Source organism: Prionailurus bengalensis, chromosome B2 (genome assembly GCF_016509475.1).
Source record: "Prionailurus bengalensis isolate Pbe53 chromosome B2, Fcat_Pben_1.1_paternal_pri, whole genome shotgun sequence".
NCBI lineage: Eukaryota > Metazoa > Chordata > Mammalia > Carnivora > Felidae > Prionailurus > Prionailurus bengalensis.
This window is the reverse complement of record NC_057349.1, coordinates 137108735-137134424: the sequence shown is the minus strand read 5'-3', so window position 1 is coordinate 137134424 and position 25690 is coordinate 137108735. Positions and strand designations below refer to the sequence as shown.

Here is a 25690-nt window from a genome sequence, read left to right as displayed (position 1 = left end):
AATTTTGCTTCATATTATTTTCAAGTTGTGTATAACTCGCATTATTTTATACATTCATGTGACATGGATGTTTTTCATGTCAGTGTAGGCTGATCGAATTTACTAGCATTGAAAAATGTTTTTGATGAGATCAGTGGTACTTTTACATTGTTTTTGGACAATGATTCATTTTTACTTTTGTTTAGTTTATGTTCCTTGTTAGCACATATCACTGCCAGCTTTACGGTGTACTTTCCCTATGTACTTGTTTCTTATCCCTGTTCAATGGAAGCCCCACTGGATTATAAGCTTTGCTGGAAGTGTCTTTGTCTGTTTTGTTCATTGCTGCATCTCCTGACCCTGAGCAATGCCTGCCTTCTCATAAGTCCTCAGTCACTATTGAATAAGTGAATTATAGCCTTGTTTGTCCTAAAATAAATGTAAATAGTAGGAAAAGATATCTTTATGCATGCATACACATAAAGAGAAAAAAAAAACTCTAATGTGTCAGCATGCGATATTAATAACCTTATAGGCCTCCACTTAAGATATAAAATTCTGGCGGCTCCTGGGTGGCTCAGTCGGTCAAGTGTCCGACTTCAGCTCAGGTCATGATCTCACAGTTCGTGGGTTCGAGCCTCGTGTCAGGCTCTGTGCTGACAGCTCAGAGCCTGGAGCCTGCTTCGGATTCTGTGTCTCCCTCTCTGCCCCTCCCTTGCTCTCTCTGTCTCTCTCTGTCTCTCTCTTTCTCTCAAAAATAAATAAACATTAAAAATTAAAATATATATATATAATTCTAGCAATAAACATTTGTATATTTGATATTGTAGACCTTTAAAATGTGGACTAAGATAATACAGATTTCATTTTACTATCTGCCCATACCTTTGCCCTTTGATAGTTTCTGGATATTAGACAATGCTCTTCTGGACATGATTAATGTCCTATAGGTATTATGGTGAAGTTTGCTATAGAAGAAATTTTGGTTAAGTGTGTATCTATACTCTCATTGATTTTCTTCATGAAATTTAAGGTGGCGTATTTTGGAGGTGTGGAAAAAAACTATCTCTTGAACAAAATACAACCACAATTTAAAATTTAGAAAAACGTTAGTTTTTCACATAATTTTGTTATACTATCTGGCACAATGTCAGAAATAATCTTTAAAATATTAACTATACTATTCTTATATAAAATGAGTTAAGGGATATAAAAAGAAGTCTTTATGAGCTTTCCTCTTGTGGTGTCAGTGCATCTAGTGTTTTGGTCATAGAATCCCACTGTATTGAAGTAACATAAAATGGAGGACAGGTGCGTTGGGGTTGCTGGGCCTAAAGAGAGCACTCAACACTGAGATAGAATAAAATTGCACTGGCTTCTCCCATTTCTTTGGAGGCTTCTTGCTTCAGTAACTGACTTGAGGGGATAACCTTATTGCCACACTAACTTTAGATCAAGAGAAAGTTAAAATATCCGTGGCCCTATAGTACCTATCTTTGTGTATTATTTTGCTGAGATACTATTTGCTGCATGACAGGAGTTTAGCCCAAAACTGAAAAAGGTGATTCTAAAGATTGGCTCATGTCACTGTGGCACGAGTGAGAGGATCATTGGTCAGGCAGCGAGAGTTGGAGAGGACAGGAGATGTCCATTCATCGTCACTTTAACCATACCATTCAGTGGACTTTCTCTTGCATATGGAGCCAGTGTTTCCTTATCCAAAACAATTTTTAAGAGGAGTGAGTGCAGAAACTGGGTGAATGAAGAAGGTTGGAGACCCACTGATCCTCTAAGACTAATGGTTATCATTCTTGTGAGTTAATTTGCCATGATTTATGTGTTGTAAAGTATTGACATGATATAGAGGATAGCTCTATGAAATGAAGGTATTAATTCTTAAAATAATCTGCACAAATAATTGACAGAAACACATATATGCTTTTACATATATATACATATATGTCAGTTGTACATATATAATTGCGCAGACACACACACACACACACACACACACACACACATCTTCTAAGCCTCTTAGCAACTATTTGTATGAGGATTGATTCTAAATATAACACCAGGTGGTGATTACAACAATAAGATATAATTTCCCGGCATTAAAATGTTACAAGTTTTGTCTTTTATATCTATGTATATACTGTTAACTGCTTTTTAAATGCCCATTTAATGTACAAAAAAAAAAGCATCTCCATCCTCTTTAAGACCATCTCTATGAAAATTCAATCGAGAGTCTATGTACATACTGAAAATAATAGCTACCATTAATTCTTGTGTACATGGACTGATAATCACACAGTATTCTTCCTGCCCAAACTATTTCCAAGCAGTGGAAAACTGTAATTATCACGTTTCTAGTAGAGCCAGGCTGAATGCATTAAGACAATGATTTCTGACCTCTGTGATTGCTATTTATTATGCAGGATTATCAAGAGGAAATTGCTGTTGCCCAAGAGAACAAAATACAGCTCCAGCAAATGGGAGAACGACTTGCTCGAGCCAGCCATGAAAGCAAAGCCTCTGAGATTGAATACAAGCTTGGAAAGGTCAACGACCGGTGGCAGCATCTCCTGGATCTCATGGCAGCCAGGTACAAAGGATTCTGGTCAATAGGACACGTGTATGCAGAATTTTAAAGCATTTGGTCCACCTTTCATTACAGTGAATCTTCCTCTGTGTTCTTTCTCCCCACCGTTTTTAGGCTTTTCTCATAAATGTCACTTTCATGAACTTTGAAATTCTCCTTCGTATGTAATAAATTCAGTGGTGTTGCCACTTAGCTTAAAGTCATATCAAAACAAAACCCGTTCTCAAAAGGAAGATTCTGTATTTCAGAGCTTCATGGGTATTTAACCTTCTATGAGGAAGGAAGTAGAACTGCTGGCTAGTATCCATGGAGGGTATTTTTGTCTGCAATAGGAAAAAAAGTTATATATATATATATATATATATATATATATATATTTATATATGTACATATGTGTGTACATATTTATATTTGTATAAATTTATATTTATATAAATTATATATTTATATATGTACACATATACTTATATATATGTATGTATACTTATATACATGTATATATACACATATATATATACATATATACGCTTATATATGCTTATATATGTGTACTTATATATGCTTATATACACACACACACATTCCTACTATATTTCCAATTAGCAAAATGTGGCAATAAAGCTAATTATTGCCACTCTGCTTAGCTGTAGAAATAATCTGCTGCATTATTATAATATTGTGTAAGGTTTAATAACTAAGTGTCTGCCTTGTATCTGGGAGGAATATTCAGTTGCTGCTGGAGAAGGGCAGGGTGAAGAAAAGAGATAAAAGTAAAGAAATTAAAATATATAAGGGTCTTTATTAATAATATAAAAGTCTGATATAATTAATGAGGCACTGGGCTATTTGTTACAAAGGGAATGACTAAAGTAAATGCTTTATTTGAGGTGAACTTGGCTTCATGTTGGATGTAGGTTCCATGAGGGCAGGCATCTCTGACCATTCTATCCACTGTATGTCATGACCAAGAACAGTGCCTCAATTTGGGCTCAATAAATATTTGAATGAACGAGTACTTGAATATTTGAATGGATATTATTTTTTATGGCAGTTAGGAGGAGATTTAGAATATTACAAATGCTTCTGATTCACAGCCATTTTGGATGTAACCAACAATACACTTTTTAAAATCTGGGTTCTTTTCCTTAGCCATGCTGCATGAATTTAGACCTGAAATAGTGCCTTTTGAATACTGTGTGCCCACAAAAATTGCATATGGTCATGGCAATTCCATATGTTGATTGTGGAAATAACTAGCATATTTTTTTCCACAGAGGGAGTTATCCAAGAGAAGCTAATTTACAAAGATGAGATTATAATTTATGCTAGCAACAATGAAACAAAAATGGAATCAATGTTTATCAGTTTTCAAAATGTTTAACAACAGCACTGTGATGGCTAACATTTATTGAACCCTTAATTTGTGCCAGCGACCATGCTATAGGCTTCATACATGTCTTCTCATGTTTTGTTCACCGCACCCTTTGAGCTGGGCATTATTATTGTACCCATTTTCCTGATACAGGGGCTGAGGCTCAAGCTTGTCCATGGCCCCTCACATGCTAAGTGGCCTAGCCTGCACTCTCTGATTCTACAGCCCATGCTCTGGAGACTATATTATGCTGTCTGCCAAACTTATGACTTCCTTGTCCCTGCTCTAAAGAATGCACTTACAAGGAAATTAGATTCTGTTATTTATTTCAACAATCTAGTTTCCCAATCCTTTGTAAAGTGCTGACATCAGCTCTGAGACATTTTGAGGCTACAAAGACAGAGGTTCCTTTCCTTGAGAAGTTCATGGTGGGCAGAGAGACATGCAAAAAGAAATCAAGTAAAGTGATGAGCTAAATGCCCGGGTAAAGGTACTACAAAGAAGTGGAAATGTACAGTTCAGCTCACCTACTCCAAGTATTCCAGCGTATGTAGGTTTTAGAACCCCACTGCTATGTTTAGCCTCACTTCTCAGTCCGTGATAACCAAATCTTATTTCAGAAGGACAAACTGAAGCTCTTTATTCTATAAATACCCTTCTTAGGGAAGCCGCCCAGTTGGTAAACATCCCTGGATTTTTTTGGTCAGATTATGACTCATGGGTTAGCTTACATTGCCATGTAATCCAGTTAAACTAGTTAATGTTCTTTCCTAATCTTTAGTGGCTCAGTGGTATGGAATATGGGGGATACACTATGTTAAAGATGTTTTAGATGGAATCTAATATAAGTTAATCATAAGCAGCTAGTTTAGTGTATGAACTAAATTTACATTACATCAAATGAGGTAGGTGATTTCTCCTCAAAGTCATGTTTATGTATAACTTTTCTGTTGTTCAAGCGAGGAGTTTCTAGGTGTTATTTATTTTTCCAAAGACACACTAGTAAACTTGAATCAATCAAATATTTATAAAATATACATGCTTTATACTACAGTCACTAAAACACTCATATGTTTCTACGGCTGTAGAGTCTTATTCCTACAGGAGATTCTGTCGATACGCTGTCCATTTCTTTTTGCCTTCTTCTGACGTGTACCAGCTGATGTGCTCACCATTCATTTGCTCTAGAGTTTAGTGCCACACTGGATTCATAGTCTCCTTGAAGCCTCTCCTAAATGACACTTGGCCGTCACATTTACTTTCCATTTCCTTGTTTATCAGAGCCTCGGGAGTACACAGACCAGCTGACCGTTCCCCACACCCATCTTCAACTATGACCTACCCGCTCAAATATCAAGTTTCTATGGTTCAGTCTCATTCACCACTCTTCCCTCTTCCAACTTTGTTTTCCTTCCACACTGATTCATTAATGCAGAACACAACTTAGTTGAGCCTTTTGATATTTCTGTGCTGTTTTGGTGTTCTTGTGGGAATGGAGAGGTTATTTCTGAAGATTATATTTTCAGGTGCATAGCTTTCCTGCTAACAGAAACAGGAAAAAGAAAAGAAAGAAGATGCACTGCTAATAAACCTGTTGCATGCAAATAGAATGTATAACTTTGAGTCAACTTCCTATCACTAGTGGATTAGCTTAAACCATTCTGTCTAACACAAAATAAATGTGTTTTGCATTGAATTTTTAAACTGTCACTAAGAGTTGTCAGCTTTTTAGGGCAACAAAATTTGCTTAGTTATTTTTAGGTCTTAGGGGATAATGCTCTAGTATCCTGACCATAGTTTCTAGACCTGCTCAGTTTAATGTAGCAGACACTAGCGACCCGTGGGTCTTTAAGTTAACTTAAATGGGATATAATCAAGCTATGGCTTAATTGTAATTATAGTCAGTTGTGCTAGTCATATTTCCAAGGCCCATTTGCCATATGAAGATAATGGCTACCTTATTGGGAATTGCAGATACAGAACATTTTCTTCATCCCAGAAAGTTCAGTTGCTCAACACCAGCCATGACAATTGGCCAAAGCATTTCTGAGCCCTTGGCTTTCATTAAGAGTCAACATAAGAGGGGCACCTGAGTGGCTCAGTCACTTGAGCATCCGACTGTTGATTTTGGCTCACGTCATGATCTCATGGTTCGTGGGATCAAGCCCCTCCGTACTGACAGCGTGGAGCCTCCTTGGGATTCTCTCTCCTTCTCTCTCTGTCCCTCCCCCTCTCATATCCTCTTTCAAAATAAGCAAATAAACTTAAGAAAAAAGAGTCAGCACAAGAAACAGTCATTGATGTAATTTCTTTAAAACTGTCTGCTGGGATTCTGGCTGTCATTTTGTCAATGAACTGCGAAAAAATCCACATAGCAGTTGTTCTAGAGTTCAGCACTAACAGGAAATCTGTCTCTTAGCATTAGTTGTTCAGTGCTTTTTATAAGAGACAATGCATTATTGAACTTTCCCCATTTTGGTATCTAGGAAGTTCAGACTTAATTGTGTGCTCTGTTGTAATGATGTTTGTTGTTTGTTTTTTGTTTTTTTTTTTTTTTCATTAAATCTACTCTCTAATATAAGGATATTGCTCTTCCCTCTATCAAGCCTAAATCCCCATCACCAAAACCAAAGCACACTTTAGTTATTTCGCTCTTTTTTTCTTTTCAATAACATCTTCATTGAGCTCTGACTCACGTAGCATACAACTCATCTATCATAAGTATACAGTTTAGTGATTTTTTTAGCACATTTAGAGACCTCTGCATCCATCATCACGGTTAATTTTAAAACATTTTCATCACCCCCAAATAAAAGCCTTAATCACCTTCTTCCCCTCTACCCTCCCTCCTTCCGTGGCCCCAGCAACCACTAAGTCACTTTCTGCCTCCACAGGTTTACCTGTTCTGGACAGTTCGTATACATGGAATCATGCAATCTGTGGTCCTTGGTCACTGGTTGCTTTTAAGTTTGCTTGGCAAACTTTCTGCACAAGACTATCTAGTAAATATTTTTAGCTTTGAGGACCAAACGGTCCCTGCCGAAACCCCTCTGCCATATCATAAAAGCAGCCTTACGCAGTGTGGAAACTGAAAAATAGAGCTGGGTTCCAATAACATTTTATTACCCAAACAGGTGTCTAGCCTAGCCATAGTTTACCGACACCAGCTCTAGGGATGTAAAAATGAGAAGAACGTGGTGCCTACCCAAGTAAGAGTAGAAAGCAGGTATACATGACTCCTCACCACAGGCCTTCCTTCCATCTTCCTGCCCGCTCTCTTACCCCCATCTGGCCTGGCCGCTCCTAATTGTTCTTCATGTTCTTCCTGTTCTTTGGATTAGGTGAGATTCTTCTTGCAATTCCTTTTCTCTCCTAAGGTGTAAGTGTGTCCATAGCAAAGCCGGAACCTAATATTGTTCTTTGCACATAATGGTCACTCCAGTAATTGTTCAGTATCTCTAGTCTAAGACATAGTATGGCAAGTGCCATACATGCAGATAGGAATAAAGCAGAGCATGGGCTTAAGGCCTCCACTGCTTGAAATGTTTCTGCTTCAGCTACGCTGAAATGTTAGGCAAGTTACTTATCTTCTGACTACCTCAGTTACCACATGTGTAAAAATGTATTCGGAGCATTACATGAGACAGTACCTTAGCACTGCCAAGTGCTCAGGGAACGATGCTTTCTCAGCCCAGAGGGAGTTTAGAGGCTGTGTAGGTAAAGCGCACACGCAGTGCAGGGAAGGCTTGGTCAAGTTGCGGCAGCTGCCCCCAGAAGGGATTTGGAGCTCCACCCACACTCGAGGAAAAAGAAAACTTGATTCTTGGAATCTATGGCTGGGTTTATCTCAAGGTGGCCAATTGGGAAAACTCTGGCCAGGATCAGGAATGTATGGAGGCAGCAAGCACGGATACAATGCAGAACTAATCAAGAGGCCCGAGTCTAGTCCGCCTCGTTCTGTCTGTGTGACCCAGGGCTCGCTGCAGAAGCTTTCGGAGCCCTAGACTCCTCATCTTCAAAATGTTCATAAGAATAACTGCCATAGCTCCAAAGAGGCCATGCCGGAGAAGGACTGTGAATACTCTAAAATGCCACATATGCCAGTCTCGTTTTTTTAGATAGCTACAGAGTATTCCATAATATAATATAATATAATATAATATAATATAATATAATATAATGTAATATAATATAATATAATGTAACATAACATAATATAATATAACATACTGTGTATAATATATAATATATATAATAATATATATATAATATATAATATACTATGGTTTATCCAATATTTTCCCCACTGATGGGCATTGATATTGTTATCATTTTTTGCTATGACAGTAATCGTGTCTTTAAAGCCTTGCTTTATATTTCATTTGTTGGCACAAATATATTGTCCTAATGATAATGAGCATGGGGAAAAAATTTTAACCCATGAGGAGAACTAAATAAGGTAAAAAGGAATTGAACTAGGAAAATAATGGCAGTAAAAGTTTTCAAAGATCCCAAGTTTTCAGGAATGTTAGTCATAATCAAGAAAAAATAAATTTCCCTAGTGTTACGGAATCATGGCCTACATATCTCTTTAACCAAAGCTTAGATGTTTATATTCCTGAGTGTTAAAAATAATAAATTATAGGAGTGATTGTTTTATAAAGAATTCACAGTAAGATATCTTTATTTTTTAAAAATTTTTATGAATATAATATATTGTCAAATTGGTTTACATACAACACCCAGTGCTCATCCCAACAAGTGCCTTCCTCAATGCCCATCACCCATTTTGTCTTTAAATAGCAGGATTTGAAAAGTAATTTTATTAAAACTAAGTTTTCTGGACTGTATTTCTTATGTAAAATATAAGCTTGCTTCTTTTAAAAATAAAATGTTTCTGTTTTAAAAGCAATTATCTCACATAACCAGAACCAAATGCTTTCTTTTATTTTGCAGTTCATCATATAGGCCTTTTAAAAAGAACTTAGAAAATGTTCATTATTATTTTTGTATTTATATGTGTGTGTATATATACCCTGATCCAAAAAGGTTTTAAAGCAGCCGGCATTCACCACATTTTTTTAAATTACCAGTAATTAATAATTTGAGAGGCTATTTTCTTTAAAAGCTTAAATTATGAAATTACTATAGATGCAGCGCAGAAAATTTGAAACTCTTGAAATTCACAAAATAAATTTATCTGAATCCCACCAAGCCAATGAACGGATGCTTTTTTTTATTACCTTAGAATGAAAATGTTATTTGGGTCGCTGTACATCATTTATTTTTAAAAGGACGAAGGTTTTGAATATTAGGGGAGGAATAATATTTCTTCAGGTACTCTTTTGCTTAAACAGTCTATTCAAAAGTGAAGACCAACTCCTTTTCTACTGAGTATCTTTTCCATCCCACCTTCCCAAACAACCCCTAAAACTCCTACTTACACCATGTAGCTCGCATTTCAAACAGCAGACAAAAAGAAGTTGCTCTTTTTTGCTACTACAATGGGCCGCACTTGTGGAGGTTTTGTTTGTTTGCATTTGGGCGATTTATCTTTTTCGAATATCCTTTCCAACTTAGCAAACAGCCCACAAGAAGAGTTGACTGTTCTTCCAGAATGGCAGTGTCTGCAGGCCAGCCTTATTTTTGATATCCTTCTTTCTTTAGAAAGCCTCCCCCTCCTTTGCAGATTACACTGAGCCTTTTCCCCTTCTTACACTCGTGGCCTACATTCCAGGAGATCAGGCCTGGCACATGTTAATGAATGTAGGTTTTATTTAGAAACATGACCACTTGTCACTGCTCAGTGTCATATTATCAGGCAGAGACCTACCAACATTTGTTTAGAGTGAGCATTTTCATACTTCCATACGCAGACAAGGGGAAGCTTTCATCCCCACGCAGGATTTAGCCTTTTGCTCTGCAGACCTAACTTTTGCAAGTTGGAAGCTTCATGGTGGTGGCGGAAGATCTGTGTGCCCTGAGGATGGCAGAGGACGGCTGTGTGGACTCAGATCTCCCAGAATGTAACTGCGATGTCACAAGGCAGGCATCTCCTTGAGTTTCTTCCATTGTGCATAGCTTTCGTGTTACGTGGGGTTCGTAGGATAGATGCTGGATCTTTAATCCATAATTGTTTTTGCCAGTGTTCAGTGGAGATGATTTGGTGTTAGGAGCTCGTTGGCCGTGGACTCCCAAGAGTTATTTGTCGGTTTGTTTTCTTGTTCCCCCTACTGGGCATGTGGAGCCGGAGGGAAAGGTTAATGAACTTGGTTATGGCTTGGTATTCCAGTTGTCTCTGGACCGTATGCGTCATACGAGGGGTATGGCCGTGGCAGAGAGGCTGAGACGCAGGAAAGAGATTCAGAAGGAGACCCAGTAAGATGATCCAGTTGGTCTGTCATCTGCTATTTAAAGGATGGGCTCCTGATGAAACTGAAATTCAGTCTTAGCCAGTTCACAGCTTTGTGGCTGAAAGCTTTCCCTTTATTAAATAAAGATCTCATATTGCAGGGGCCCAGAGGGTTTTGTGTATGAGAAAAGCCATTTCTGTATAGGCTTGCCAGTAAGTTTTGGTCACTGACTAGTATAAAGGTTTTAAAACATACACCAAATGTAAAAATGTATGTCGAAAATAGTAATTCTGTGTATTATGCAAATATTTATTTCATGATATTTTTCTGTTAGAATAATGTCATATCAGGAATTTTAGCTTCATTAAAAAAAACACTATTCTTGTACCATAACATCCTCCAAATAAATTCCTATTAACGAATAGGATTTACTAATGGTGCTTTTGGTTCTATTATATTTAGAATATGAAATTTTGTTTTTGCTTTTGTTGATGGGTCTACTAAACTAGTATGAAGGAAGATAGTGATAAGTATATACATGTAACGTGTATATGTGTATATAGATATTCGTGCAACAGTGTTCAGAAGCTGGACAACTGGTTTTAGTAGTAGAATCCTTCTCAAAAAGGGTGAAGTCCTGTGAGGCACACTGGACTGTGCAAAGAGACCCATCAGCTGCAGGGATTTACAGATTTACAAGACTTTTGCTAAACAACTTACCCAGACTTGTGACATCGGCAAACATCCATTTTGAATTATAATCCTGGATGCTACCAAAAGGAATGTTGCTCAAACTTCTTACAGTGATAGATGAATAGAAATATTGTGACACTTTACCCAAGGATTTCCTTTAAAGAAATAATGGAAAAAAGATGGGACATTTCTTAACAAAGAATGACTCATGTCCTGCAAATATCGCGTCTCGTAAGGTCAAGGAAGATGTATGGGGGCTTTACTACTCACTTCCTCTCAGCTCACATCTGCTCCCCCCAACACACACACACAATGCATTTTGCTGTTTGTAGTCAAATGCATGTTTTAAAAAATGAGAAAGCAAAACTACTTAAATGCTCACCCCCATTGACTTCACTAAGATTTACACATTCATTTGAAAGAGGAACTTGTCCCTAATGGACTATATGAACAAGCATTTCCATGTCACGATGCCCTTGACATATTGCACACTAACTGCTCTATGGGAACTCATTCAATATTATACAAGATTACTAATCTTGTAAATTATTTGACTGGTGTAGACAATATCTGGGGGAACAGTATTTACTCGCATTCTTTTGTGCCTTAGATCTTTTGATAATTTTGGTAAATGAATTTTGAACCAAGGGGATGAATGAATTTTAGTACTTGACAGACCATTCGCAAACGTTGGACTTAGAGGGAAGATTTAAGTATGCGTTTAATATCAATGAAATTAAAAATAAACTGTGCTAACTCAGTAAAAGTCTTTTACTTAGGTAGAATACTAATTATTAACGCTTATCAGGCATTTAAGTAGTGCCCAACTTTGTGCCAAGCACTGAGTTTAATACGGCAGGGGAAGGGGAAAACCAAAAGTAGAAATTCACGGTTCCAGCTTTCCAAGGAACTTAACATGGGGAGAGGAACTTGTGTATAAATAATACCAGGGAGTTAAAATAAGGGAAAGAAGGAAGCAAGCACTGAATGAGGTGTTCTTCCAGTCTCCAGCTCCACACGAAACCCTGATGATATTATGAGGTTGCTATAAAGCATGTGTCCCAAAGCATGGTCCGCATTCAGATGCTACCAAATCTGAAGACAGGAAGCTGGTCAGGTGGGAGAGGTTCCCGAAAGGACTTTCTTCCAGAGATAAAACTGGGACAGACATCTCAGTGCAGTCTCCTTGTGTTTATTGACTGTAGACCATCCTTTCAACCTGGGCCACGGAAGCAGGATGCCCAGGGCCGTGTTAAATTCCAAGCCCGTGCCATGGCCATTGGTAACGTGCACCTATGGCTTTGTATCCAGTAGCTATTCTAAAACTGTTATTCACTGGCTGACAGTCAAGTGAGTTTTGTCTTACATGTGAGAAAATGTGAGTAGGTTGTACGTAAACATTCTTGGAATTATTATTGAAGGTCAATACCTTGGACTTCCCTGGGAACAGGGTACAATTTGTATTTACAAAAATAACTAGAGAAGTCTTAGCTTGAATAGAACTATGAGTCATGATAAACAGAGAGCAACACATGTTTTCTGTTTCCTATCGATAGCATATATTGTGGAGTATGAACATAATTTTTAAATACATATTTTTCCATGCAATGTAGGTAATGTACCTAAGAGTACCTTTACAAACTGAAAATATTTTTCAAATATAGGTATTGTAATAATTAATGAAATATAGGTATTATTATTAATAATTGGCCATAGTGAAAATCCTTTTAAAAGCATTTGTGTGACAAAGAGAAAAGTGATTACATCATGACTAGATTTTTATTTGAGAGAGAAACATTGGTTTGTAAACATTCTATTTATAATGGAAGTGGTGATATCAGTTTTAAGTAATTAAAAATAAAGGAAAATGCTGGGGTGCCTGGGTGGCTCAGTCGGTTGACCATCTGACTTCGGCTCAGGTCATGATCTCGTGGTTCATGAGTTCAAGCCCTGCATCAGGCTCTGTGCTGACAGCTCGGAGCCTGGAGCCCGCTTCAGATTCTGTGTCTCCCTCTCTCTCTGCTCCTCCCCCACTCACACTCTATTTCTCAAAAATAAAGAAACATTAAAAAAAATTTAAAGAGGAAGGAAGGAAGGAAAGAAGGAAAATGCTGCAAAGACTTTGGTTATAAGACATTTTCTTCAGAGCATGGCTCTTGACCAGAGCAGCTTCTCAGAGTCCTCCAAGGAGGAGTTTGGAGGAGGTGGGAAGAGAGTTGGCCGGTGGCCTCTGTGCTTTGAAAGCACCCCTAAGTGATCCTGGAACAGCCCCTCGCTTGAGAAGCCCCTCTCTGCTGTCTGAGAGTAACAGAGCTGAGAAATACTTGATGTCTCAGGGTGCGAGTCCTCTGTCTCTGAGAACATTCTTTATCGATTCCTGCCTTGGAATATGTCACCTCCCTGGAGTTCTGCAAAGTCCTGTTGCCGATACCTCTTCAGTTGAGCCACGTTGGCACCTCGGACATTGATGTATTTCGCTCATCTGCATTCGTCTATGTTACAAGCAGCGGCAATAAGGTGACCCCGTTTCCTGAGCTTCGGGGAGCACTCATGGCCTGAAAGCAGAAGTGAATTTTATTTTTTTAATGTTTATTTATTTATGAGAGGGGTGGGGCAGAGAGAGAGGGAGAGAGAACATCCCAAGCAGACTCCGCACTGTCGGTGCAGAGCCCGACGCAGGACTCACACCCACAAACTGGGAGATCATGACCTGAGCCGACCTCAAGAGTTGGATGTTTGACTGACTGAGTCACGCAGGCGCCCCAGCAGTGACTTTCAAATATGGGCTGAACCTGAAATCACTGACCGTGTGCTTTTCACCCCCGTCAACCTTTTTCTTTAGAGCAATCTGGATACTCAGCCGTGTCAGGCCCACACCAGGGTCTCATTAATGGATTTTTGCTGCTAGCTATTACTTGATAATAATAGAGCTGAGAAATATTGCCTGTGGCCCTCCCAAACTCCTGCTTACAGCCTGACTCAGTAGGAAAACACCTTCAAAAGTACCCCTGCCCTTGTGTCCTTGACCACCTACTCTGCATCCTTGTGCCATCAACTGCTTTCATCTGTCATTTCTCTCCGCCTTTTTCCTTCGGTCATTGGCTTCTTTCTCACAAGTTCCTTATTCTCTGCTTAAAAACATTCCAGAGTTATTCCAAATATTAAACTGCATTAAACAAAACAAACAAATCAATGTTTCCTTGTAGCCAGATCGTTCTACGGGTTTCATACCATATTTACTCACCTTTACTGCCTGGTTAAAAAAAAAAAATTACCAATACTCCTTTACCATAACTGTATTTCTTAAGCCAAATGCATTGTGTTTAGGTCTTTTTAGGTCTCATTATACTATCCTGCTGTGCGTTTGACAGAGGATACCATCGGTCCCCGAACTTTAGTGTATCTAAGACTCTCCTGGAGTGCTTATGAAAAGTGGCAGTTCCCCGGCCCCACCCCCAGAGGTTCTAATTCGGTAGAAGTGGATTGGAATCTAGCCAGGAGTCTGCATTTATCCATTTATCTGAGGCCGACCAAGTGAATCTAATCAAGGGGGCTTTCAGATCACTAACCAACACTTCTTTTTAAAATTTTGTTATTGAATATATGTGACATGTACCATTGTGTAAATTTAAGGTGTACGATGTGTTACTTTGATACATTGATCTGTGATAGTGTGGTTGCCCCTGTAGCGATAGTTATCGCAATTCATAATTATTGCACAATTATTGTTGTCTTTACTCATTTACTGTGCATTAGATCTGTACAGCTCATTTACTGCTTGTTGTAAGTTTGCACCCTCAAGCAACATCAGTCTTACCCCTGCCCCACCACTACCACTGTTTCTTGCCGTTTTTCCTGCCTTTGGTTTCATGCCCCACTTTTCCTCGGTCACCTTCTTCCTTTATGAATTTTTTTTCTTTTTTATACCTCTGATTCTTCCTCCATGAGCCAGCCTTTTAAAATTCATTCTCTTCATCCATTCCCTTTCAGGGTGAAATACATCCTTTCATTGGGCCTCGCTCTGTGCCAATAATACCTAAAGCAATGGCATAAACCCTGACCTCTCCTCGACACCTGTGAACTACACTTCTATGCCTGTCTACGCGACGACCCGCAGACTCATCATATTGCAAACTTCCTGCACCATTAACCCCGTGAACTTGTTCCTCATCCATTCCCTCGGAGACGGCAGCATCCATATAATCACATCATTTTTAACTCCTTCTGCCTCCCGTCATGGCAGTTCATGAATTTAGCAATCCCCGCCCCACCCCTGTCCCTGGCTCCCCAAGTGCAGGCTTTTGATGTAGCTGCTTGGGTTATTCTGTTTACTTCCAGAATGGTCTTCCATACGAGCCTCACTTCAAACTCACATACTCAAAATCAGAACTGATCCTGCCATCCCTGGGCTAATACGTCTTGGCCACATTCCTACTTATCTTTAAAGTTCACACAAAGCCAGTATGGTGTCACAGCAGGCCTTTTATAATCTTAGCCTATCCATCCGTCTTGCTTCAACACAACTACATCTCTCTTCGGCTTCTCTTCCCACCACCCCCACCCCCCAGCCCCCACCCCCCTAGCATTATGGCACTCTGCCTCCCATATCTCTGATTTTCTTTCCTGTGTTTCCTAGGCCAGAAATCTTCTGCTTGGCTAGTATCCACCTGTCAAGATGCAGCTCAAATGTTATTTCTTCAGCAAAGTCTCAGCTCCTCAATGGCTGGGATGAACCTTCAGTCATCACTGTATTTCTGTCACCTAGCTCCATGGCTACCTAGCATCATAGATGTTTGTAGAAAGAATACAGACCTGAACCAATGGAGACTGAACGAGCGAATGAATGATTACTGAAGACGGCCAGACAGAATTGATTCCTCCCTATTTATTAGCCAGGGACTTGGTTCATTAGTTTAGTTCTTCTCACACTGTGTTATGTTTCACTGTTGACATGTCCAGCTTTCCAGTCAGATCGTGCATTTCATAGGAAAATAATCAAGTCTTATTTATTTTGTCTTCCCAGCATCTTACACATAGGATGTCCACACAGGATTGTTAGATAAGTGGCAATCTTAAGCAAACTGGTTTTTACTTCTTCCTGGAAAGAATGGGAAAACATTTTTTAAAAACATACTGTGTAGAAAATACTGCATTGAACTAGGCTTTGCAGGCGAAGACTAGATGGTGGTCGGCCCTGGATCTGCCCTCTGCTGCTTGTAGCCCAAAGGGTCCTCGGTTACCTTTAACGAGATCTGGCATTAAGTGCATGTGATCGCTCACTGATCATTCGTCTTAAGTGTGCTTTCTTCTTTTAGCTGAGTTTGTCACAAGGGTGCTGGAATAAATCCCACCAGGGCTGGAGTAGTCAGAACCATGAGTGTGTTATCTGTTTTGGTGCCGACCAATTGGAAATGTTCATTTTTTGCTCCCAGGTATTCTTCAGATTAGTATAAATTACATAATTTGTGGAAATAACAATTTTGGAGACCACCATAGTAACCTGTTACTATAGCTATGTTGAACCTCATCATAGCTGACATTTATTGAATATTTCCCATATACCCTGCATCATTCAATTCATTCAGATCTCACACATACTCTTCCTTTACCTTCGTTTTATAGAGATGAGGAAATGGAGACCCAGGGAGGGTGTACAACTGCCCAAAGTCACAGCCAGTAAGTGGCTGAGCTGAGCTGGACTTTGACTTTAGGCAACTTGGCTTTAGATGGAGTGCTCACTTTTGCTCACAAGGGAAACTTGAGTGGGGCCTCTCACTGAAGGTGAAGTCTCTCCTCTGCCCACAGGGTAAAGAAGCTGAAGGAGACCCTGGTGGCCGTACAGCAGCTGGATAAGAACATGAGCAGCCTGAGGACGTGGCTGGCTCACATCGAGTCAGAGCTGGCCAAGCCCATAGTCTACGATTCCTGTGACTCGGATGAAATACAGAAAAAGCTTACTGAGCAGCAGGTAAAACTTAAATCAACTAAAGGAAGTAAGTAGGCTCTTGAACATCTGTGCTCCTGGTCAGGATACAGAGGTGGATGTGAGACGGTGAATGAATCGAGAAGGAAAATCAGGAGGGAGCTACACAAGATTGCCGAGAAAGGGGAGGGAGTCTTGGGCATGGCAGGTGTTTGGGGCCAATAGGTCCCACGTCACCAAGGACTTAAGTCTTAAGAAGCTATGCTGTCTTAGGGGTTAATGTCATTGGTCCACGAAGAAGACATCCTAAACTGCTTGGGTTGCAGTGATGTCTCCATAACAAAGCAGGCAGTTTTGTTTATTTCTGTGTAGGTCACTAGCCCACCACTACATGCATAGAAAGGAGCTTTTTTTTTCTGCATTTGGTGTTTGAATACAGATTACAGTGCATTCTTAGAGTTTTTAGAGTCTAAAACAATGGTTTTGCAAGGAGTGTTCCATGGCCTACAGAACACACGCTGTAATTTTACCGTAATGTGTGCACCAAAGGCGGCACATCACACTGGCCTACAGTACACCACCCGCCAGAGCAAAAAAGAGTGACCATGAAAAGTGAAAAATGCCCGCATAAAGGAATTTTCCCTCCTACTCTCCTTCGTTGTTCTTAATAAGCACAGCAGACTCCAGTTGTTAGCAGAAAAGACCAAAAATCCCCCATAAGAAATATTGCTACTCCATGCCTTTAGATTGTCCTCGAAAATTCTGTCCACGCTCTGGTTACTTCCATTACATTTAGGCCATTATAGCCAAGTTGCTTAATTTAAAAATACTACAAAATATAAACAGACCCATTTATCAAATCTTACAAAATAGCCTATGCGCTTACTTCATTTTATGAACTATTTAAAGCAGTACAACTAGATATTAAAACATAGGTTTTAATTTTTTTTTAACGTTTATTTATTTTTGGGACAGAGAGAGACAGAGCATGAACGGGGGAGGGGCAGAGAGAGAGGGAGACACAGAATCGGAAACAGGCTCCAGGCTCTGAGCCATCAGCCCAGAGCCCGACGCGGAGCTCGAACTCACGGACCGCGAGATCGTGACCTGGCTGAAGTCGGACGCTTAACCGACTGCGCCACCCAGGCGCCCCAAAACATAGGTTTTAGATAGTGGGAATAGTTTAATATTTAAATCAACATTTATTTTTTTTTTTAAATGTTAGGACATTTTCCCATTTTTGTAAGATTAAAGCCCTTGATGGATTATCTTGTGTTTGAAATTCTGATAATTGAGCTGATAGCGGTTTGGGTTGGCCTCCAGCTCCATGAATACTCCTGGAGAACATGGTCAATGATCTCTACAAGTGAGAACTGGTTAAAAACAGTTACAATTCTAATAGCCAGTATTGTAATTTAGCAAACGTAAGAAAATCTAAACTGTATCTAAGTAAATATGGCAAATTGATCATATACATTTATAGCCTTACCCACTTCTAAACCCCAGTAAAATGAACGTAAAGGGAAAAGAAGGTCAAAACCCACAATGGCAAAGAGACGAGGAAAGAAGATGAGAAAGATGACAGACACCCATTAGAATTTTGGAAGACCAGAGTGGATAGATGAATAGTTACTGCTATCAGCAGGATGGAGGATGGAGAAAGCTGATTCATGCCATGGAAATACAAGAAGACTGGGTGGCCTGGGTGGCTCAGTCGGTTGAGCGTCTGACTTTGGCTCAGGTCATGATCTCACGGTCTGTGAGTTCGAGCCCCGCGTCGGGCTCTGTGCTGATGGCTCAGAGCCTGGAGCGTGCTTCAGATTCTGTGTCTTCCTCTCTCTCTGCCCCTCCCCCACTCATGCTGTGTCTCCCTCTCTGTCAAAAATAAATAAACATTAAAAAAAAATTAAAAACAAAACAAAAAAAAAGAAATGCAAGAAGACTCATGAAGTGCAGACAGCAAGTCTATAGGACTTTAAAATGGAAAACTGCTTGAAAATTTGAATAAGGAGCGGTTTGACTGGCAGATCCCCCTAATCCTAGGCAACTCCTGCCTGTTGACTCCAATAGAAAGCCCAAGGATCCTCCTTGGAGAGGGCAGCCCAGAGGGACTTTGGATTTGGGGCTACGGGGCACCATTGAGGCTGGAGCCACTATATGAAAAATAGATTAAATGAAATACTCTGTACCTGACGATATGACTCCCACTGCCCCAGCTCCCACCATGTTACTAGCCAGGTTTATATCACAGCCAGGACTAATGAAAGAATTTTAAAATCCAATTTAGTTATTCCATAATAGTCCCCCACAAAAAATTAAAAAGGAAGAAATTATCAAATTAGTAATGTAAAAACGTTTTCCAAACTGAAAAGCTTATAGAGTGGACCCTTGAACAGCAACGGTTTGACCTGCATGGCTCCACTTATATGTGGATTTTTTATGCAATAAAATATGTAGTACTACAGATGTATTTTCCCTTCCTTATGATTTTCTTTTTTCTAGCTTGCTTTATTGTAAGAATACAGCATATAATACGTATAAAATGCAAAATATTTGTCATTTGACTGTGTTTTTGGTAAGGCTTCTAGTCAACAGTTGGCTATTAGTAGTCAAGTTTGGGGGGAGTCAAATGTTATACACAGATTTTCAGCTGGTGGGGAGTTGGTGCCATCAAGCTCCGCTTTGTTCAAGGATCAGCTGCACTTCTAGAGCATAAACTTATAAATGCCCAGGAAAATTAAAAACAAAGCAAAACCATTATAAAATTTCAGAACATGGCCGACAAAGGGAAGATCTTTATGGTTTCCAAGATGAAAAAATCTGATCCTCCAAAACAATGCTGGAAGCTAAAAGACAGTGACACGGTGCCTCCAGAAAGCTGAGAAAATTATTTATAATTTAGAATACTGCACCTGCCTGCCATTTAATATATAAAATATTTACCTCCTATGCATATATTCTCAGGAAGCTAATGAAAGATGTCACATATACTAAAAAACGAAAAGAAAAATAATATAAAACCTGAGACAGAAGAAAATTCCCAGGACGGATGGTGAAGGAACATCCCAGATGCCAGCTGCCCTGAAGCCTGGAGAATCCCTGTTCACATTGGAGTAGGGAGTTGGCTCCTCTGGGATGGATGTCTACTAGGAGTAAGACAGTTGAACTAGATAACCTAATGGGCTTAACCATAATGGAAGGAGTTGTATTAACTCCATGAGAGAAAGGATGGAGGCTAGGAATGTTCATGTTTTAAAGAGAGGAGAGAGCTACTGATTCCATAAATGCCATATATATATATATATATATATATATATATATATATGAAAAGAAATATAACCATAGTATAGGCTGTTGCTCAGATGTGAAAAATATTAAGTAATCATGTTAAATAACCACGGTATTGCTCTAGCTAGAAGATGTGCTCAAAGAGTAACTGGAGCCTTGGGAGTCAGGTTGAAGTTGATTCCATCTCTACTATAGAAGCATAGATAATGTCGAAATTTTAAAAATCAAGAAATAGCAACATAAACTTGTTACTTAGAAATACAGAAATTAAAACAGGAAGACAGAGCTCCAAGAGATGGAAATGATTATTTCTGGAAAATGAGAATCAGGAGTGAAAAGGGAACTAATTCACTAGAAGCTTGGCAGTAGTTTCTGACTTTTTAATATATTAATATATGTTCATATTGCCTTTTAATTAAATTTTAAGTTAAAGTTGAAAAAAAAAAAAAAAAAGGAAACAACTATATGCCAATGGTTAGAAGTAAAGACTCCCTGTGTTCAAATCTGGGCTTCATCTCTTTGCTGCATAGCCCAGGGCAATGTAATGAACTATTTAATCCTCAGATTCCTTATATATAGAATGCTGACCACCAGAGTGCATGGTTCACAGTGTTATTATAAAAATTAATATGGGGGCGCCTGGGTGGCGCAGTCGGTTAAGCGTCCGACTTCAGCCAGGTCACGATCTCGCGGTCCGGGAGTTCGAGCCCCGCGTCGGGCTCTGGGCTGATGGCTCAGAGCCTGGAGCCTGTTTCCGATTCTGTGTTTCCCTCTCTCTCTGCCCCTCCCCCGTTCATGCTCTGTCTCTCTCTGTCCCAAAAATAAATAAACGTTGAGAAAAAAAAAAAATTTAAAAATTAATATGAAAATTATTTAGCACAGCACCTAGAACAAAGTGGGTGCTTAGTAAATTTTACTTCAATTCTATCACATTCACTACAGTTTCTTTTGTGGCAAATGTTAACCACAATTCTGTAAAAAATTATAGCATTTGTGATCCATGTTGTGAAAGGCAGATAAGTAGTAATCTGTCTCCAAAGGGGAAAATTCCCTTGAATATTTAAAAAGAGATTAAACTGATAAGAAATGCATGTTCTTCTGTTCCCCTCTGTGGGGTTTCTATATGTTTCTCTTGCCAGTGTACTTAATTATTACATACTTAATTGGGCAGAAATATATGTAGACTTGAGATGGGTTCAGAGAACATTTTGTCAAATTTCTCTGTGTTATGGATGAATAAGGATAAATTCAGAAACGCTGTATGTCAATTCAGGACCATTATCAATGAAGGTTAAAGCTGAAACTAAACTCTTTATCTGTATTAGAGCATTTAATCATAATTATAACACCCCTCAAGCTTATTTCATAAATTGATTTTAACAGAAACTTTTGAGCAGATGCACAAGGGTCTTTTCTCTGATATTTACTGTGGGAATCTGGTTGAGCTCCTGGATGTAAATTTCACAAAACTGTGCAGCCCCACCCATGACTGGGTCCTCTGGAATTTTTAACTCAATTGTCTATATTGGGCCTCCAGCAATCTGCCAGTTACAGTTCTGGTTTTCATATCCTGGCCCTTGTTTCCATAATGGTCTCCCCATGAGTGTCTGCTCCAGGGTAGAGGAGTCACATCGTCTATATGGCTATATAGGTGATTTCTGACTTAAGCCTCCCTCACAAAAAGGCCAGCAAGCAACTATCTATAAACAAGGCACCACTGTAAAATTCCCAAAACCCAACCATGAGGATAAAGCACCCATTCGGACCCCAGAGACCAGAAGGACCACATTAAAAGGGTAAGAGGAGTGACCACACTCTGACCACGTTGTCCTTCATGGCTGGCACAGAGCTGCACTGAGAGGGCACCTCATGGCCAAGATGGGCATCTGGCTTCCCTGGCTCCCGCACCCTTCTCAGGAAGCCCACTTGGATCTCATCTCATAAGAATCACTAAGGGATCTTGTATAGCTTGACTATTGGGGATGAGTTGGTGAGTGAGAAGGGGGCTGAGGCTTATGGCAGCCAGCACTCACGTCTTGGCAGACTGCATTCCTGTTTGCAGCTGCACCCAAGCAGAGATCCCAGCCTGTGTCTCTGCCCATCAGCAGGCCCAGCCAGTGGCCCTGTCTGACCTGGGAGTTCACTTGGCCGTTTTGCCTGATTTGGGTCCCCAGACAATGGGCCATACTGACTTTGGAGCCCTAGAAACCATCTGACCTGGGTAGGGAAGCCAATTCCTAGCCCCGCCCAACAGCTGAGCATAGCCTTCATCCTTCCCCACCAGGAAGCCTGGCCAGAGAACCCAGGCAGCCACGGAACCCATCCAATAGCCCTGCTTGAGCAGGGAGCCAAGCCAGGAGCCCTACCCAACTGCTGAGCATAGCTTCTGGCCCTGCATCATCAGGGAGTCTGGACAGTGACCTTGGACAACCTCAGAGCTCAACCTACAGCCTTGCCCAGCCACAGAGCCCAGCCTACAACCTTACCCAGCCATAGAGCCCAGATGGTAACCCTACTCAGCAGTGGAATCCAACCTATGGCCTTGTCTGATTGATGAACATAGCATGCAACCTTATTCAGGCAGGGAGCCTAGCCGTGACTCCAGCCAACCACCAAGCATAGCCTGTGATCCCACATGACAAGAAAGCCTGGACAGTGACCCAGCTTAACCACAGAGCATAGTCTCTAGCCTCACACACTTTGTGATACAGCTGAATGTCCATCTTTATCAGAGAGCCCAGCCAGTAACTTTGCCCAATAGGGTAACACAGCCAGTGGCCCACCTGATGGCAAAGCCAAGACTATCACCTCACCTAATTCCAGGGCATAGCCTACAGCCCTGCCTATGGCTCCACCTGAACACAGAGTCCAGCCGGTAGCACCATGTGGTCTGATAGCACGGCCTGATATCCCACTTAACCAGGAGTGATTGTGGAGCCCGGCCTGTAGCCGTACCTAATCACAGAGTCCAACCAGGCACTGCCTTGTTAGGGAGCACAGTCTGTGACCTCACCCAACTAGTGATGATCGCAGAGCCTCACCAGCAAAACAAGTCTCAACAAATTCAAGAAAATGTAAATTATATAAAGTGTCTTTTCCAACTACAGTGATGTGAAACTGGAAATCAAGAATAGGAAGAAAGCTAGAAAATTCACAAATCCACAGAAATTAAACAGCACACTTCTTCTGATCAAAGAAGAAAACGAGGAAAATTAAAAAATATCTTGAGATAAACAAAAAAGGAAACACACAACATACCATAACTTATGGAGTCCAACAAAAGCAATTCTAAGAGGGAAGTTTATAGTGATAAATGCTTATATGAAGGAAAAAATCTCAAATAAATAACTGTACCTCAAGGAACTAAAAAGGAACAAACTAAACCCAAAATTGGCAGAAGGAAGGAAATAAGAAAGATTAGAGCAGAAATAAATGAAATAGAGAATAGGAAAACAGCATAAAAGATTAAAAAAACGGAGCTGGTTCTTTGAAATGATAAACAAAATTGAAAAACCTTTAGCTAGACTAGCCAAGAAAAGCAAAGACAGAGGACCCAAATAAGTAAAAACTATAAATGAAAATGGAGACATTACAAGAAATACAAAGGATCATGAGAGAAATGGGTAAATGCCTGGAAACATGCAACTTGCCAAGACTGAATTAGGGAGAAATAGAAAATATAAACAGACCCATAATGAGTAAGGAGGCAGAATCAGTAATCAAAACCCTCCCAACAAAGAAAAGTCCAGGACCAGATGATTTCACAGGTGAAATCTACCAAACATTAAAGCCATGTCTTCTTACTCTTAAAAAAAATTGAGGAGAAGGGCACACTCTGAAATTCATTTTGTAAGGCCAGCATTACCTTGATACCAAAGCCAGATAAGGACACTATAAGAGAAGAAAACTATAGGCCAATATCCATAATAAATACAGGTGCAGAAATTCTCAACAGAGTACTGGCAAACCAAATTCAACAGCACATTAAAAGGATCATATACCATGATTTAGTTGGATTCATCCCTGGGATGCAAGAGTGGTTCAGCATATGCATATAAAAATAAATGTGATACTTTACATTACTAGAATGAAATATAAAAATAGTATTACCTCAATAGATGCAGAAAAAGCATTTCACAAAATTCAAATGATAAAAATTCTCAACAAAGTGGGTATATAAAGGAAATGTACATCAACATAATAAAGGCTATACGATTAGCCCACAGCTAACATCGTACTCAGTGGTAAAAGGTTGAAAGCTTCTCCTCTGAGATCAGAAACAAGACAGGGGTGCACACTTTCACCAGGCCCATTCACCATAGTACTCAAAATCCTAGCCAGAGTAATCAGACAAGAAAAAAAATAAAAGGCATCTAAATCAGACAGGGTGATACAAAATTTTCTTTGTTTGTAGATGACATAATCTTACATATAGAAAATCTTAAACACTCTACAAAAAACTGTTGGAACTAATAAATTCAGTAAAGTTGCAGGATACAAATTTAACATACAAAAATCAGTGGCATTTCTTTTTTTAAGTTTATGTATTTATTTTGAGAGAGAGAGAACAGGGGAGAGGCAGAGAGAGAGAGAGAGGGGGAAAGAGAGAATCCCAAGCAGGCCCCACACCATCAGCTCAGAGCCTGATGAGAGGCTCAATCTCATGAACCATGAGATCATGACCTGAGCTGAAATCAAGAGTCGGATGCTCAACTGACTGAGCCACCTAGGCGCCCCAGTTGCATTTCTGTACACCAATAATAAACTACCTGGAAGAAAAGAAAACAATTCCTTTATAATTGCATCAAAAACAATGAAATACTTAGGAATAAATCTAACCAAGGAACGGAAAGATCTCTACACTGAAAACTATTAAGACACCGATGAAAGACATTAAAGAAGACACAAATAAATGGAAAGATACCCCATGTGTGTAGATTGGAAGAATTAATATTGTTAAAATGAGCATACAGCCAAAGCTATCTATTGATTCAATAAAACCCCAGTCAAGATTTCAATGGCACTTTTTACAGATATAGACAAAATAATTCTAAAATGTATATGGAATCACAAAAGATCCCAAATAGCCAAAGCAATCCTGAGAAAGAACGAAGCTGGAGGTATCACACTTATTTATTTCAAACTATGTTATAAAGGTATAATAATCAAAACTGTATGATACTGTCATGAGAACAGACACATAGACCAATAGAACAGAATTGAGAGCCCAAAAATACACCCATGCATATATGGTCAACTAATGTTTGACAAGGGAGCCAAGACTATCCAATGGGGAAAGGATAGTCTCTTCAAAAAATAATGTTGGAAAAACTGGACATTCACGTGCCAAAGAGTAAAGTGGACCCCTATTTTATACCACTTACAAAAATTAACTCAAAATAATGTATTAAAGACTTACATGGAAGACCTGAAACCATAAAACTCCTAGAAGAAAACACAGGGGAAAATCTTGTTGACAT

General features: G+C 39.6%; 1 protein-coding gene and 1 long non-coding RNA gene across 2 annotated transcripts in view; one reads left to right on the top strand and one right to left on the bottom strand.

Moving 5' to 3' along the window:
• SYNE1 (spectrin repeat containing nuclear envelope protein 1) overlaps nucleotides 1-25690 on the top strand; it is a 472071-nt gene that overhangs the window by 410182 nt on the left and 36199 nt on the right. Inside the window, 2 exon segments of the mRNA XM_043592628.1 lie at nucleotides 2418-2584; nucleotides 16805-16967. Of these exon segments, the coding sequence (XP_043448563.1) occupies nucleotides 2418-2584; nucleotides 16805-16967 (330 nt within the window).
• Nucleotides 3361-9580, bottom strand: LOC122490109. The gene is made up of 2 exons (XR_006299088.1): nucleotides 9398-9580; nucleotides 3361-5492 (listed from the first exon to the last, which is right to left on the bottom strand). It is a non-coding gene; the product is annotated as an uncharacterized LOC122490109 (long non-coding RNA).